At 46.2% G+C, this 17,449-nt stretch overlaps 1 protein-coding gene across 1 annotated transcript; it reads left to right on the top strand.

Annotated features, from left to right (window-relative positions):
• The first annotated feature begins 902 nt into the window (after positions 1 to 902).
• Positions 903 to 16,862, top strand: LOC112883787 (probable LRR receptor-like serine/threonine-protein kinase At3g47570). The gene is made up of 4 exons (XM_025949003.1): positions 903 to 1,110; positions 13,285 to 13,371; positions 13,460 to 16,177; positions 16,296 to 16,862. Exons 3-4 carry the CDS (start codon positions 13,507 to 13,509, stop codon positions 16,655 to 16,657), a joined length of 3,033 nt encoding a protein of 1,010 aa, XP_025804788.1. The 5' UTR covers positions 903 to 1,110; positions 13,285 to 13,371; positions 13,460 to 13,506; the 3' UTR covers positions 16,658 to 16,862.
• The last annotated feature ends 587 nt before the right edge of the window (positions 16,863 to 17,449 follow it).

Consider the following 17,449-nt stretch of genomic DNA (forward strand, 5'->3'; position numbering starts at 1 on the left):
AATTTTTTGTTTGGAAATCCTTTCTCATGGACCAAATTCCATATCCTGTTTGGATGATTGATTAATATATAAGCAAGGAATCCTTTATGTACTGAATAAACAATATGGCAAAATAAATTTATCCTCTATCTTTCATACACCAATAATTGAATCTCTCGAAACAACAGGTACATGCCAGACCATATATTTGATCGTATACATAGAATGGATCCTCCTACATGTTGCCATGTAATAGTGGTTACGTTTCATAACCAAAATATGTATAGATTGGTTACAACAATGCTACTATAGTTGGGATCATTGATCGAGCACTGGTAAAAATAGTGTTGGATAACAGAGCATAGAGATCTGTTTGGTGACACAAAGAAAATTGTATTTGTGGTCAACTTTGCTTCAACAAAATAGCATGAAATACAAAACATGGAAAATTAGAAAAAGCTACATGTCAATAGTGTGCTTTTTCTAAGACTACCCAGCCACTGATAGACTTGAATCAATTGTTTTTTTCTTCATGGCCCCATGTCCAAAAGATTTATTGGGAGTAAGGAACAATTAGATCTTTATTAACAACTGCAACGATTAATTCTTTTGGATAGCGGAGGCTTATCGGTTGCCGTCTTGCAGGTTGCAGCAGTAGCAGCATAATTCAGAGTCTGAGGGGCCCTAACCCTGTGATTAGCAAAATAATTTAAGGCCCCAATTTCCTGCTGCGGTTGCATGGGGGGACAAGCAACGTCTTCAGCGGGGGACGTGTCTGACACGTACCCCAGGAGGAGGGAAAGTGGTCGAGTGCTAGCTGTCGTGCGTGTGTATTGGTTTCATGGTCTGGTGAGTGCAAGTGGCCAGTGGCGTGTGTGCTGGGAGTCCACTCTTGATTACTATCTATCTGAAAAAACAAAACACTGAGACGGGAGGAGGAATCATTCCTCTGAGTCTGTTCTCAAGCTCTAACTCTCTTCCAATCCAGTCTGCTCCGCTCACGTCGTCGGCGCTGGCGGCCACCGCGGATACTACAATCACCAAGGCGCACTTGGCGAGGAGTTGATGTTCGCCGCCGAGTAGCTGATGCATCCACCACGGCGGAGGTCTGAAGGCGGTGAGCTCCATTCGGTAAGTAATTCTTCGTTATCATCTCCTGGAGACTCACGTCTGACTTTGAGAATTTTTTGGTGTTCGTAGGGTTTCTGATTTCGGACTTTTCGGATTTAGGGCATTTATTTGAACGACGAGAATATCAATCTCGTTTATCCCGTTGGTTCTCATTTGAGTAAAATTTTGGAGAAAGTTTCGGGAATTTCAATCATGTTTATTCCTAATTGCCTTCTTTTCTGAATTCAAGCCAAGCCAGATTGCATCCGGTCTAGGTCCCTGAGTCGGGAACTGGGGATTTCAAATTGCATCTTAAAGTGTTGAGTAATCAAACTCTAATAACCGGTGCTAATTAATTGACTGAATTTGATCGCTCTTTCTGATGTGATGATTGCAACTTACGTCAACTGTCTTAGAATTTTTATCAGTGTTTATATAGGTTGGAGCCACCTAAAAAACATTTTAAATTTCAAGTAAACATCATATAACTTCAAATGTGTTTGTCCGCACGAACTAAATGTGTTTCTTCGCGCGCTGGTGGCACGGTTCAGCGTGTGCACCTGTGCTGTGCGCCCGACCCCGACGACAGGCTAAGCGCCTAGTCGCCCTGGACACCTGTGCCCGTCGATCAATGCGCAGGCGAACACCAGCTATTAGCATGTGTTTGGTTTGGAGATGGGTTGGGCAGGGTTAGGTCGGAACCAGTTTCTTGTTTGGTTGCTGGGTTGGGTCGGACCCAGTTTTTTATTTGGTTGCAAGAATAAAGTGGGTTGGAGTGGCTCCATCCATTATTTGGATGGAGGATAGGATTGATCAGTGAATTTGATCACCTTCTTGGTGAGACTACCACAGTTGAAACCATGAGACAGCGGTACAACAGAGTTCAAATAATGCTAATGAAATTGGACGGAAAATCCCCATGACTCGAACAACATGAAAATAGCCTTCCCAATAATGGTCATGACAAAGAAAAAAATTCATGACACATACTGCTCATGAAACCATCTTAGCACCATCCAAAGTCATAATAATATAGCAAGTGCATAGTGCAAACCTTGCTTAGATCGTATTACAAAGCTGATACAACTAATATATAATACTACCGGAATCAGGAGCTTTGCCGAGTGTCTGGGACACTCGGCAAAGCTCCGATTACACTTGGCAAAGGGCACTCGGCAGCGATTTCGTCGGCAAAGACGTCACAAAAGGCACTCGGCAAAGGCTTTGCCGAGTGCCAAAAAATAGTCGGCAAAGAGAAGCACTCGGCAAAATATAAATCGAAAAAAATCCAAAAAAATGAAACAGAAAAAAATGAATTTATTGGGGAAGCATGCACATCCAACTAATCACCCATCTAATAGGTTGCATATTTTTTCAGCAATTTTTCATAATTTGTCAATGATAGGTTTCGAACTCACGACCTCCTGCACAAAAACAACTCCCTCTACCACTGCACCATTGGACCACGTGTGTCAACATTACGTTTTTATTCTCCACATATTATAATTAACCGAGTGTAAATTATTTGTTTGAGATAGTAAATAAATTCAAATGAAAAAGTTGTGAACTAGAAAGTGGTATAACTTTTCGAGATCTACAACTTTTATTTTGGTAGTTTCTTTATCCGAGATCATTTACAAAATTTAAATTTCAAATTTGAAAACTTCAAACGTATTTTAATATGACACAATGATTTCAAATCAAAAAGTTGTCAACTACAAACTTTCATTACTTTTTGAGATCTACAACTTTAATTTTGATGGTTTTTCCATTTGAGGTCATTTGCAAAATTCGAATTTTAAATTTTCTATATTCAGATGTAGTTTTTGTTGACAAGATGACTTCAAATTAAAATATTGCCAACTGTAAAATCTTATAACTTCTCAAGATCTACAAAGTTTATTTTGGTTGTTTTGTCATTTCTTCATCTGAAATGATAATTCTAATATTGTTCACAAATCTTATATATATATCTCTCTTCTAGTTTCATAAACTACGAGAGATATATATATGTTTTGTGAACAAATGTACATTTATTTTGTCAAATGAAGAAATATCCAAAATAAGAATTGTGCATCTTGATGAGTTATACAACTTTGTAGTTGAAAATATTTTTATTTGAATTAATTTACTACTTCAAAATATGATTTGAAAATTATCTTTGCCGAGTGTCTAAAAAAAGCACTCGGCAAAGAGCTTCGTCTTTGCCGAGTGTCTAAACAAGGCACTCGGCAAAGAGCTTCTTTGCCGACACTCGGCAAAGATCTTTTTTCCGGTAGTGTAGTGTAGGATATAGCAAGTCCAAGCCTTACTTAAATATAGAAAGTTCAGGGCAATACATCATCAAGCCTTACATGATATACGGTCAAGGCTTACACAACATAGAGTACAAAGCCCAGTAAAAGAAACATGTGTCTCATCCAAATCATCATTACTGTCCAGGAAACTTCTCAGAGATGAACATTGAAACCCAATCTAACTTGTTCTCCCACGGCAGGGCGTAGAAAGCTCTAACAATGTGAGAGTTGGCCACCAAATAATGGAAGTAGTAAGATATGTGGGCTGAATTGAAACCAGGCATGCTCTTCAACATTGGAAGTAGGTCTCCTGGCAGGTCGTCCGGATGAGCAACCATTTTTATAGCATCCGCAAGGTCTTTACCTGCGCTTTTGACAGCACCAATCAGCCCCTCCTCTTCAATTCCAGCTACCTTGGCCCTCTTGTTGGGTCTGCTAGCAGAAGATGTTGCCCCTTAAGTATTAGTACCTTCACTTGCACCATATCCAGTAACCTCCTCCTCTTGGCTGTCACCGTCATTATCTTCTCTACCTAGAGGTGCACTTGAGTCATTCGCTTTTGGAGGAATCACCCTGAGCCGCATCTAGTGGGTATATTCTCCTCCATGTTGAACCCATGTGAACCCCTAACCAAACGCGGGTCCAACTGAGTCAAACCCATCCCGAACCAGTTGGACCCTGCAACCAAACACACGCTTAGTCCGTGGGGCGTGACTCGGAGACCTGCCCGGCCACCCGCGTAGTCGCAACATGAGGCGTGCTCAGGAGACTAGCCGGTCAACCTTGCTCGGTCAACCTTGCTCGGCTTACGGCACGCGGTGTCCTGGCAGCGGTAGAAGGGACGGATGCTAGTTAGGGCCATACTAGGTTCCGCCCCCCTTGCCAATCATAAATTTCTGAAAAGTTTAGCACATATGTATTGTATGTATGCTAATTTTGCATGACAATGGAAATTAACTCAGCTAATGGAATCCGTAAAATGCTTTGCCAACAGGCCTCCCCTTGGTTTCTTGTCACGCGACCGTTGCCTTCCGATTGACACTTCCCCTGCTACGGACCTGCTTACCACACGGTCGTACGTGGGCATTTCACATTGAGACCTATAGATGACCAAACGGGCCGCCAGTCCTAGCACGGCATGGGCCCATCTTGGCATGGACGTTCCGGCATGGGCACGTTAACGGGCTATGCCGCTCCAACGGCCCAACATAGCCCTAGGGCAAGAGAATCGTGCCAGGCCGGGCCAAGGAGAACAACGGGCCGTGTCGGCCTGCTAGCCCGCAAGCGGCTGGAGCGGCGAGCGGAGCGTAGAGGCTGGCCGAACGGACCAGCGACCAATGGAGCTGTGGCGGCGGAGCGAATACCAGAGATGCCCAGGGGCCGGAGCGGTGATTGGCAGAGCTATGGCTGGTGGAGCAGAGACTGTCGGTGTTTTATCGCCACGCCCACCGAGGACCCCCGAGGTGGTGATTTTGTATGTAGGGTGTCGTCAAGATCAGGAACTCGAAGGTGCAAAGGAACACAAGGTTTACACAGGTTCGGGCCACTGAGAGCGTAATACCCTACGTCCTGTGTTGTTTGTTTTGTCTTTGATGGTTGCTGTCCCAAAGGGGGTCCCTGTGCGCCCTTATATAGTTTGGAGGGACAGGTTTACATAGAAGTCCTAGTCGGATACATGCCCTAGAGTCCTACCAGAGTACTTTTCTGGTAGTTCCCTACTGTATCCGACTAGTTTTACTACTGTAGGAGCAGTTCTACTAGCCTACGAGTAGTTACATAGATGCAGGGCATGGGCCATGTCCCAACTCTTATCCTAGAAAAAGTATGCCACGTGTACAGTCCCATGTACCCGGGTTTGACAAGCCCCCGAACTCTTCGTAGCCGAGTACTGCAAGCGTCCGAGTACTTCTGAAAGCGTCTTTGAGTTCTCCCAAACTCCATCTTGAAGGTGTCCTCCAAGTATTTCCTTGGCTGCGTCGAGGCTGTGAGGTGCTCATGCCCCAAGTAGTTGTTTTCTTTTATATGGGGTGCGATTAAACTCGCGCTCCATATAGAGTAGCCCCCCGAACCTTAAATTACTCGCAGAATCAGGCTAAGAGTCAATTCAATCTTGAGTCTTCTATCTTTATCTTCCAGCAAATTTGAAAAATAAGTCGCTGTTATCGCCATAATCTGACTGGGCCAGAAGTGGGCCATGGAGCAAGATGGGCCTAGAAGACAGTCACGATAAGCTTGCGAATTGGACCCTGTGCAGGTGATTGAGGCCAGAAAGGCCGTGTAATTTAGGTATAAGCAGTTAAGATTCGTGTCGTGTTTGGTTAGAGTTAGTTAAAGAGGATAAGTCTACGGACTATAAATATGTACCATGAATAAACAAGAAAGACAGAATCATTCATCAACAACTTTCGGCACATCGCCTACCCTGTTTTAGGGTTTTCATCGGGTAAGTGACATGCGGCCCCGATCATGCTCTGCGTGATCGGGGTAGCATTACCCTTGCTCGTTTGTTCATATGTTGCTCATTCTGAAGCCTTGTAGATGGCGAGTAGCATTAGTTATTCTAGCACGCATAGAGTGATGTTATTCCTTTTGCATCTTAATCATGCTTTGTTCGTTGCTCTCGTGTGCTTAATCGTCGTGTTCGATCACGGATGCGATGGTTGTATCTTGTTTCGTCTTTATCAGTAGATCCGATCTGTTATGGCTAGTTTCTATTTATTTAGAGGCTTGGTTCGATATGTGCATGATTAGGCCTTGCAAACGAGTTGAATGTTCCAGCAGTACGCTTTAGTATCGGCTTCTAGCTTGAATAGAGGTTGCTCTAGGAATCGGCTTTTCGGTTGTTTCTTTAATCTCTGTTTAGATTGTTTGTTCCGATGCTTTCGTGTATCTGTTAGGATCAATCACGTGTAGGATGTTCCGATCGTGCAGTGAGGACTTAGTTATCGTGGGTTGGATTAGATTGATATTTATGAAGCAAGACTTATTTAAATATATATATATATATATGTTTGTATGTTGCCTGTTCCAAAGATCCGATCCGGTATTGATGCAATCGGCTCTCTATAGCCGGTACCGGGGAGGAGGTGATGAGCCGATCACGGCTCGGACTAATCTTTACATATGTCTATGCACACAGGAGTTTGACACATCACACCTTCCTGATCAGGTGCAGCATCAGGTGGCACGCCTAGCGACTTCAAGCCAGGGTGCGCGCCGGATCGCTGGGCCGTTGACCGGGGGACCGGGGCCCACCAGCCGTCCCGGAAGCCTCCCGGCTCCTCGTGTTGCCAGTCACTGCCCGCCGGCGGGTTTTGGCCGACAACAGTCGCTGATGACACGTGTCCCGCAGCCCCCGGAGCCTTGAATCCATATCCCCAAGTTTTGAAATAAAGGGTCCAAAGAATCGTGGCATGCAATCTTCATTGCTGAAAGCCGTGTCGTATCCAGCCCCCAAGCCTAGGAGCAAGATGAGTCACATAGGATATGCCAAAGAGTCAGTGGCGCCAGCCCCCGAGCCAGGTATTGGCCAAGTCGCCGCTGAATCTTGAACTGTTAATGGAGCAGGCTAGTCGGAGTTGATTCCGACTAGTTTTGAAACAGTCGCCAGCGTATCACCAAGCAAAATCAATTCCAACTAGCTTGCAGGCAAAACGAGTAGTCGAATTAGTCGCCTGCGCATCGTCAACCATAGTCGTCTCCGGCTAGTCTTATAGACCAAACGAGTAGTCAAATTAATCATCAGTGTGTCGCCGTGCATTCTTCATGAAGTCCAGTAGTCATCGACGGTTGTTGATGAACCCAACTAGTCGGAGTCGAATCCGACGAGTAGTCGTTGTACTTAGCGACGCGTAGGCGAGCGTTCTCACAAAATTAGAGTAGTCGTTGGCGAATGTTGATGAAGCCAACTGATCGGAGTTGAATCCGACTCACCCAGCAGCACGATCCAGATCAGATCCCCTGCAAGGTAAACATAAAAGTATGTTGTAACTGGTAGGCATGAAACCATGATGGGAGCGTTGCCCTTGCAATAGACTCAATGTATAAGTAGTTCAAATCTAGTAAGCGGAGAAATATTGAAAGGATAGGAGCGAGACCCCTTCAGTAACATAAAGTACTAGTCGGAGACTAGTAGCATGAACGTTATTGGAAGTATGGAATTAAAAATCCCTTTAGTAACATAAGATACTAGTTGTGAACTAGCAATCAAAGCATTATTGGAAGTATGGGAGTGACGCCCCTTCAGTAAACTACGCGTAGTACTAGTCGAGAACTAGTAAAATGGATTCTTACTAGAAATATGGGAGCGAGATCCTTTCAGTAAACTACTCGTAGTACTAGTCAAGAACTAGTAAAACGGAGTATTACTGGAACTATGGGAGCGATGCCCCTTCAGTATACTACGCGTAGTACTACTCGAGAACTAGTAAAACAGAGTATTACTGGAAATATGGGAAAGATGCCCCTTCAGTAAATTTGCACGTAATACTGGTCGTAAACCAGTAGAACGGAGTCGTACTGGAAGTATGTGAAGATGACTAGAAGTCAATGAGGGAGAAATAAATCATGCTGGTAGCTTCCATTACATCCTTGGGCGAACCATGAGAATGCACATGTGGACTTATGAAAATATCATGGTTGGCCCAAAGAGATTGATAACGAGATCTTTCACGTGAGGCGATGAGTTCCTTGGGCGGGCCAAGACAAGTCTCGGTTGGCCCAAAGGAAGAGACTATGCAATCCTGCACTTGCGTTGGTACAAAAGTATGTGTTGAGCAAGGATGTCTTGGCTAGCCCAAAGGGAGTCCTTGGGTGGGCCAAGACAGGTTGTAAGTCACCATGCGAAGATATCTCGGTTGGTCCGAAGGAATACCTTGGGCGGGCCAAAACAAGTTGCAAGTTGCCATGCGAAAATGTCTCGGCTAGCCCGAAGGAATATCTTGGGCGGGCCAAAAACAAGTCGCATGGCACTGAAGTAAGGATAAACGAACGTGCCCTGTTTTGGGAAAACTTCTTGATCCCCTGACCAAGTGGTTGAACGAATTCTTTGGGAAAAAAACCCCTTGTGTCGGGATGAAACTCGAGACAATGGTTAAACAAATTCCCTAAAGATCTCCATAAAACCTCCTTGAATCGGGTCTCAGTCTTCTCGTGGGTGATTGGCAATCTTGATTTGTTGGTGATAGCCAATGAAATCATGTCGCTTGTTGATGAAGCTGCGCTGGTTTGTTGAAGATCCCGACTAGTCAGAATCAATTCCAACTAGTCACTGGTGGTGTGAGTCCTGCTTCCGGCTAGTTGTGTAGTCGAGGTAGTCGGTGGTGTGTCGCCGAGTGCCCCACGATTGTGAAGTAGTCGTCGAGGAGTCAAGGATCCTGCCTGTTTTGGAACGGTGCTAGGCCCGACTAGTTGTCGAGGTTTATGGCACAGAAAAGAGTGGGCTAGACCGGGTAGCTTGGAGGGCTTCATGCCCTTCCGATACCCTGGCCTGCCCTTCCAAGATTGTAGTGCAAAAAGGTGGGCTGAGCCGGGTATCATAGAGGACTCGTGCCCTTCCAATACCCAAGACCGCCCAACCAAGTTGTAGGCAAAGAAGGGTGGGCTGAGCCGGGTAGCTTGGAGGACTCGTGCCCTTTCTATGCACAGGCTCGCCCAACCAAGTTGTAGGCGAAGAAGGGTGGGCTGAGCCGGGTAGCTTGGAGGACTCGTGCCCTACCTATGCCTAGGCTCGCCCAACCAAATCATAGGTGAAGAAGGGTGGGGTGAGCCAGGTAGCTTGGAGGACTTGTGCCCTTCCTATGCCTAGGCTCGCCAACCAAGTTGTAGGCCAAGAAATGTGGGCTGAGCCGGGTAGCTTGGAGGACTCATGCCCTTCCGATGCCCTGGCCCGCCCTATCAAGAGTAAGGTGCTAAAAGGGTGGGCTGAGCTGGGTAGCTTGGAGGACTCATGCCCTTCCGATGCCCTAGCCCGCCCTACCATGATTGAGTTGTCATCAGGCCATGGTGGCCGTTTGGTGAAGGTATGGCGTTGTTGATCAAGTTCAAGTAGTCAGTGGGGATGGGAACCATTCGATAGATGATGGCTGGTCCTTCTCTGACTTGAAGTAGATGATCCAAATCTCCGATGATGACTTACAGTAGGTGATCCAAGTTCTCCTCCGACTTGTCGTGGACCATCCAAATGCTCTTTAGATTTGTCATAGATGATTCAAATCCTTCTCCGACTTGTGGTAGAGGGCCTCCGACCGAGGGGGATTCGTTTCAAGGGGTTCGGAGTCTTGATCGAGTCGTCGATTGCACAGTTGATTTCCGTGCAGGTGGTACAGGTGCTTCAGGCTTCTTCTAGTCAGGGAAAATTAATTTCCGGGGAGACCATTAGCATGGTCGTGCGGGAGCAAGACCCCTTTAGTAAACTATGCATAATACTAGTCGGAAATTAGCAAATGGAGTGTTACTGGAGATTTGGGGGCAGGGCCCCTTCAGTAACATAGAAAACTAGTCGGGGACTAGTAATCTGGGGGTTACCAGTAGTTTTTGATAGACAATAGCGTAGGTGCTATGTTAGAGTAATTACCGGGTTCCACTAGCCATTGCCAATCAAGGCAACCACTCTTGGTAGTTGCATGGTTCGGCTGTGACAGGGTTCCCTGTGTTTAGCGAGGGAGTCGTGGTTAACCCGAGTAGATAAACATAAATAGCAACCCTGACTAAGTGGTAAAAAGGGGTGCTTTTAGGTGGACGTAACCTCTTGTTTCGAGATAAGGTTCCAAAACAATGGTTTAAACAAACGAAAACACCAAAAAGACCCTCAGGAAACCGTCTTGAATCGGGTACGAAATTTATGAGTGAATCACTGGTTGGGTAGTCCCGTCGCCTTTCTTCGTGGACTTGGCGGAGTTCCAAGGGCCCTCCGAAGGGCTTGACATTCAAAAGTAAAATGCTTGCTCTTTGGGTGGTACAGGCATTGCCCGTGGAGCACTTCCTCGAGTCGTTTCGTTGAAGTGGGAGTCTTTTTTCTGCGGATGGATTGTTCCACGGCTTTTGGCTTGCGCTTCCGAGTAGTCTCCGCGTACTTGAGAGGGTGTTGGTTGCGGTCTTCCACTTCTCTACGCTCCTGCTGCCTGACAATGATGATATTGCGGGTGTCCCGGCCAGCGTTGATGATGGCTCGAATGTCACACGTGGAGAAGTCATGGAGGTTATGGCTTCCCTGCTAGTTGGTCTTGATGGCTCGGTGTCTACGTTGGGCGTGCTTCGCATTGATGAGCCTGCGGCGTTCCCTTTTGATCTTATCTTCATCTTCCACCTTCACATTGATGTTCACATTGTCATCGAGTGGATCAAGGAGGTAGTCATCGTAGTCATCCAGCTGGACCCGCTCTAGGCCTTCACAGCCCTCGTTGGAGTGAATTATAAGTACTTCTCGATTGGGTGCGAAGCGTTTGGCACTCCACACCGCCTGGCCCTCGCCTTCATCGTCAGATGGGGGGAGGGGTCTGCCCTCTTGAAAAGGGAGTTCCCCGTGTATGGCACTGAATCATGGTGGACTTGATTTAAGGGACCTGGAGGGTTTCTTGCCCTTCTGCTGCCTAACCCTGCCCGACCAATCTGATCCCCTTACCAGACCCTGGGTCACATGAGTAGATGGATCCGAGTGATTTTCGGAAACCATAGCCCTCGGACGAGTGGTGCTTCTCCTTCTCCGAGTGGTGGAGGATGATCAAGATCCTCTTCCAATGCGGAGAGGGTGTTGGGTTGAACCGTCTCAACCCGATCTTGATTCATGAGCAATGTGTCGATGGAGTCAACTAGTCGGAGTTAATTCCGACTAGTTGTTGATCGAGCGGAGCTAGTCGCCGAGTAGTTTGCGGCTCAGTCCCGGCTAGTTTCTAGTCGAGACAAGTTGCCGAAGATGTTGTTGGCGCTACTGATTTGTCAAAGCAATTGTGACTGCAGCGCGAGTCGAGTAGTCGAGGTTGTCACGGCAGCGCATCGATGTTGAGCGGAGTGGTCGAGAATTTCCGGCTCCATAGGGTCGATTCGCCAAAGGGTGGATTGTGCCACAAGGTGGGAGTTGGATTCAAGTACCTCATAGGACTCAAGACCCTTCTAGTACTGGAAACAACCTTGCGGCGTGGATGTTATAGTTAAACCCGGATGACTTCCCGAAAATGACTCAGAGTAGTCATCGGGTTGTGAGTAGATAATGAGAATTGGGACCTCCCGACAAGCGGTGGCTCCTCCATCCCCGAGTGCTCCTTAGCCCGGAATTGTAATTGACGGGTACTCTTTATTTGAATCTGAATCGAAGTTGAGAACGGGGCCCCCTGACACGCGTTGGCTCTCTCATCTCGAATCTTGAAGAGGCAATCCAAGTCCTCCTCCAAATCAGGGAGGGACTTAGATCGCGAAGCTTCTTCAGATCGGTTTGAATCCGATCCGAGTCCTGGTGCAGCACGACTTGGAGTCGTGTTGAAGACGGACGTGTTTCCGATCTGCCTGGGCAGATCGAGGAGGAGCAACTCATCGAGATCGTCGATGAAGGAATCGAGGTTGTTGCATCGAGTTGCTGGAGAGGCCTCCGGCTTCCTGGAGACGATTAGGTGGCTGTTGAAGCCACCCAAACAGTTAGCGATGCAGATACAGTAGCCGAAGATGAAGGTTGTGCCCTCGTCAAGCACGTTGCTGGTGAAGCTGAGAGATGACATCAAGTTCTCCAATAGATGCTCGATGAACACCCCTACCTAGCACGCCAGCTGTCAGTATTTTATCGCCACGCCCACCTAGGGATACCCCGAGGTAATGATTTTATAGGTAGGGTGTCGCCGAGATCAGAAACTCGAAGGTGCAAAGGTACACAAGGTTTAGACAGGTTCGGGACCGCTGAGAGCGTAATACCCTATGTCCTGTATCCGACTAGTTTTACTACTGTAGGAGCAGTTCTACTAGCATACGAGTAGTTACATAGATGTAGGGCATGGGCTATGTCCCAACCTTTATCCTAGTAAAAGTATACCACGTGTACAGTCCCATGTACCCGGGTCTGATAGAGACGTCGGGTGGAAAATAAAAGCGCCGACCAGCAAGGCGGAGAGGATAGAGGGGAAGCCGGGGTGGAGGATGACGTAGAGAGGTCAGAGCGGAGGCCAGCGGTATGGTCGCGTAGACTAGTGAGGTGCGCGGAGCCGTGGGTGTGGCTGGCGGTGGGTAGGAGGGTGGTGGCGGCGTAGAGCAAGAAGAAGGGGCGGGGGAGGGCTGGCAGGCGGGCAGCGGCTGGGTTGAGGTGTGGACTGGGAAAAGGTTAGGAAGTTAGGATTTTGGTAGGAACATTAATCGGACCAATTGGATCATTTACTTAAACAGGCCGTGCCTCGAGCTGCCCAACGTGCCGCACCTGCGGGCCAAGCACGGCACGACCTATCAGGCCGTGCCGGCCCGGGCATGATACGGACCGGGCCGGATTGTATGTGCTTGTGCCATGCTTTAGCAGGCTGTGCCCGGGCCGCCCATGAAGCACAGCTCATTTGGCCAACTATAGTGCGACCTAAGGATCCTGGCTTGGCATGGTAACCATTGATTATGTAGCGTGGCCAAATATTCTCGGTTCCATGGTGACATCTGTCGTTTATAAAATTGCAGCTTAAAATACAGTAATATTATTAAAAAGTATGGTGGACCAATTTCGGTAGCTTAGGGGATAAAACGAGCCAAAAAAAATAGAGGTTAGGGCATCCAATGAAATAGTTCAAGGAATATTTGATAAGGGTTCATTTGATAAAATAGAAAAAAAAATAGCTGACAAATATGCATGTATAGTCAGTATAATCACCAGCCTATATCTAACATTCTGACCTTGAGATTTGAGCTGTAATAATACTATGCCTGTTCTTGTGTGCAGCGTCATAAAGAGAACTCTCACCTCTGTACACGTCTCAACAGGAAGCAAGTTTTCAGAGAATACCTCATCCCAAGTTAAATCATTCAGGTACTTCAACTACTACCCACAGGATGTCTGAATATTTTCAGAGTTTTCTGAATATCTGAATTTTCCCGCTCTGTTTCTATCTACAAAGTACAAATATAACCAAGATCGATCAAAATTCGACCAAACAAGCTTGCCATGAAGGTTACTACTTCAACTGCACCTTTCCTCTTGGTGTTCCTGGCCTCCATCTCCCATTCAGTCATCTGCTCAACTTTCGGAAACGATGCAGATCGACGCTCTCTGCTAGAATTCAAGAATGCGATCACTCTCGATCCACACCAATCTTTGATCTCCTGGAACGAAAGCACCCACTTCTGCAGCTGGGAAGGCGTCTCATGCAGCTCCAAGAACCCACCTCGCGTCACCGCCATTGATCTCAGGAACCAAGGTCTGGTTGGCCACATCTCTCCTTCACTTGGCAACCTGACTTTCCTCAGGAATCTGTCACTGGCGACGAACAGGTTCTCCGGACAAATTCCTGAAGCTCTCGGCCGCCTGCGTCGTCTCCGGTCACTCTACCTGACCAACAACACGCTGCAAGGGATCATACCGAGCTTTGCAAACTGCTCTGATCTAAAGGTGCTATGGCTGGATAGGAATGAGCTCGCCGGAGGATTACCTGGAGACCTGCCTCTTGGCCTGGAGGAGCTGAACCTCTCATTCAACAATCTTATTGGGACCATCCCTTCCACGCTTGGCAACATCACAGCGCTGAAGCGCTTCGCCTGTGTGTTCAACGGCCTCGACGGTGGCATCCCTGGTGAGCTCGCGGCGCTGCGTGAGATGGAAATACTGGCTAGCGGCGGCAACCGGTTCACAGGTGGGTTCCCAGAGGCAATCCTGAACATGTCGGCGCTCGTTCGGCTTGACCTCGACAGCAACCGCTTCAGCGGCAAGATTCCGCCCGGCATCGGCAGCTCACTGCCTAATCTGCTGTGGCTGTTCATTGGCGGCAACTTCTTTCGAGGAACTATCCCTTCTTCCTTAGCAAATGCTTCGAACCTAGTCAAGGTTGACATCTCTTCCAATTTCTTCACCGGGGTGGTGCCTGCCTCCATTGGCAAGCTTGCCAATCTTACATGGTTGAATCTTGAGATGAATCAGCTCCATGCTCGTAGAAAGAAAGACTGGGATTTCATGGATAGCTTAGCTAATTGCACTGAGCTACAAATATTCTCTGTGGCAGGGAATCAGCTGGAAGGACAGGTACCAAATTCATTAGGAAATTTTTCAGTTCAGCTTCAGTCTCTTACCTTGGGACAGAATCTATTGTCAGGGAGTTTTCCTTCAGGCATTGCAAATCTTCCAAACCTGATAGCTCTTGGACTGGATTACAACCGGTTTACAGGCTCTGTGCCACAATGGCTTGGAGGCCAGAAAACATTGCAAGTACTAAGCTTGACTAACAACAATTTTACAGGGTATATTCCCTCCTCCCTGTCCAATCTGTCACATTTGATAGAACTTTATCTGGACTCAAATCAGTTCATTGGAAACATACCTTCAAGCTTTGGAAACTTTCAGTTCCTTACAACAATCACCACTTCTTATAACAATCTTCATGGTAGTCTTCCAAAGGAGATCTTCAGAGTTCCAACGATAGAGCAAGTTGAGTTCGCATTCAACAATCTCAGTGGAGAACTTCCTACAGAAGTAGGGAATGCCAAGCAGCTCATGATTTTGAAGCTTTCATCCAATAATCTGTCGAGAGATATTCCTGATACTTTGGGTAACTGTGAAAATTTGCAAGCAGTAGTGCTGGACCAGAATAATTTTGGTGGAGGTATTCCTTCTTCGTTTGGCAAATTAATTAGCCTACAACTTCTCAACCTGTCACACAATATGTTAAGTGGATCAATACCAGTGTCACTTGGTGACCTTCAGCATCTTGAACTGCTAGATTTGTCATTCAACAATCTTACAGGTCAGGTCCCAACTAAAGGAATCTTCAGGAATTCAACTGCCGTGCAAATTGATGGAAATCAGAAGCTTTGTGGAGGTGTACAGGAGTTACACCTACCTGAATGTCCTAATAAAACTTCACATAAAAATAAACACAGGCTATCTGTACTACTCAAAGTAGTGATCCCATTAGCCAGCATGGTGACACTTGCCATTGTGATAATGCTCTTATTAATTTTGAAGGGGAAAAAAGGGACAAAATCTATATCTTTGCCTTCATTTGGTAGAGAGTTTCCCAAAGTTTCCTATAAGGATCTTGCTGGAGCAACTAACAGATTCTCGACGGCCAATTTAATTGGCAAAGGGAGATACAGTTTTGTATACCGAGGACAACTACTTCAAGATACAAATGTAGTTGCTATCAAGGTCTTCAATCAAGAGATAAGGGGAGCACAAAAGAGCTTCATTGCAGAGTGTAATGCTTTGAGAAATGTACGGCATCGCAATCTTGTTCCTATCTTAACGGTGTGCTCAAGCATAGATTCAAGTGGAAATGACTTCAAAGCATTGGTATATAAATTCATGCCACGAGGAGACTTGCATAAATTATTGTACTCAACTCCACATGATGATAGATCTTCAGATCTGTGCTATATTTCACTGGCCCAAAGGTTAAACATTGTGGTCGACGTGTCTGATGCATTGGCATATCTACACCACAGCCATCAGGGAACAATTATTCATTGTGATCTCAAGCCTAGCAATATCCTTTTGGATGACAATATGACAGCTCATGTCGGAGATTTTGGTCTTGCAAGGTTCAGAATTGATTCCACATCTTTTAGTCACTCAGATTCGACTTCTTCATTTGCGATAAATGGAACCATAGGATATGTTGCTCCAGGTATATGTGACCCATTTCACACTGTATTTTCTTATTAATTGACTCCGGAGAATAGTTTTGTAATTTTTCTGTTTATGTAAAACATCTAAACTGAACTCTTCCAACACGCAATCTGTAGAATGTGCCGCGGGTGGTCAAGTTTCAACTGCTGCAGATGTATATAGCTTCGGAGTTGTTCTCCTCGAGATATTCATAAGGAGGAAGCCAACAGATGACATGTTCAAGGACGGATTGAGCATTGCAAAGTATACAGAGATGAACATCCCTGATAAGATGCTGCAGATTGTTGATCCTCAGCTGGTACAAGAGCTGGGCCTCTCCCAGGAAGATCCGGTGACTGACGATGAAAGTGCACCACATTGCCTTCTTTCTGTACTGAACATTGGACTCTGCTGCACCAAGTCAGCCCCGAGCGAGCGCATCAGCATGCAAGAGGTGGCTGCCAAGCTACATACAATCAGGGATTCATATCTCAGATGATGATCCTAAAGCAACACCGTCGGTTTCAGTTGTTCTGCTCTGCCCGAAACACTGAATAATTTTTAGAAGCTTTATCCATGTAGTAGCTTGGTAATACTCAATGCGATCTGAACACTACTTCCAACTTCCAATAAATGAGTTTTAACTCGTTTCCCTTGTACAGTCTCAACTCCAAAAAGTACAGGTCAAATATTACTGCTTCTCATAATCACATGTCAAGATTTTCATGACTGCTACCAAAGATTCTAGCGGCGTAACGGTTTCTCTATGGTCAAGTTTTTCTTTTTAAGATTTTGATGGCTGCTGTGATGATCTGATATGTTGAGATTTTAAGTCATGGATGGTAATCAGATTAAGCAATAAGCATCACTAGCGCGCCCTGCAGAGTGCTCTGGACTTATGTGGCGGCAGTACTATGTTTTTGAAAGTCGTATTCTATTGGATGGTATAGAATGTTGCCGATGAATTAGCTTCGTTGATACCCAACTAATTTTTCTACGGGCATCGTGACACAAGTAATTGCTCCGTGGTCTAAAAGCTACGACTCGAAATCAGTCGACCTGCAAAAAAAAATTCCAAGTGGGAGTAATTCTGCATACTACAAAGAGTGAGTTTTTTTATAAATATGTCGAAACTTCAATGAATACAATACAACACAGAAGAAAGGCGACTGGAAATTTTGAACAATACAAGCAGTTTTCAGCTGACACGGCACATAAAAAAGTCCCCCATACAAGGCAGAAAGTTGTGTGCCGCTCCCTAGACCGCAAGACGGGTAGCAGAATGAAGGGA

Source organism: Panicum hallii, chromosome 3 (assembly GCF_002211085.1).
Source record: "Panicum hallii strain FIL2 chromosome 3, PHallii_v3.1, whole genome shotgun sequence".
Classification (NCBI taxonomy): domain Eukaryota; kingdom Viridiplantae; phylum Streptophyta; class Magnoliopsida; order Poales; family Poaceae; genus Panicum; species Panicum hallii.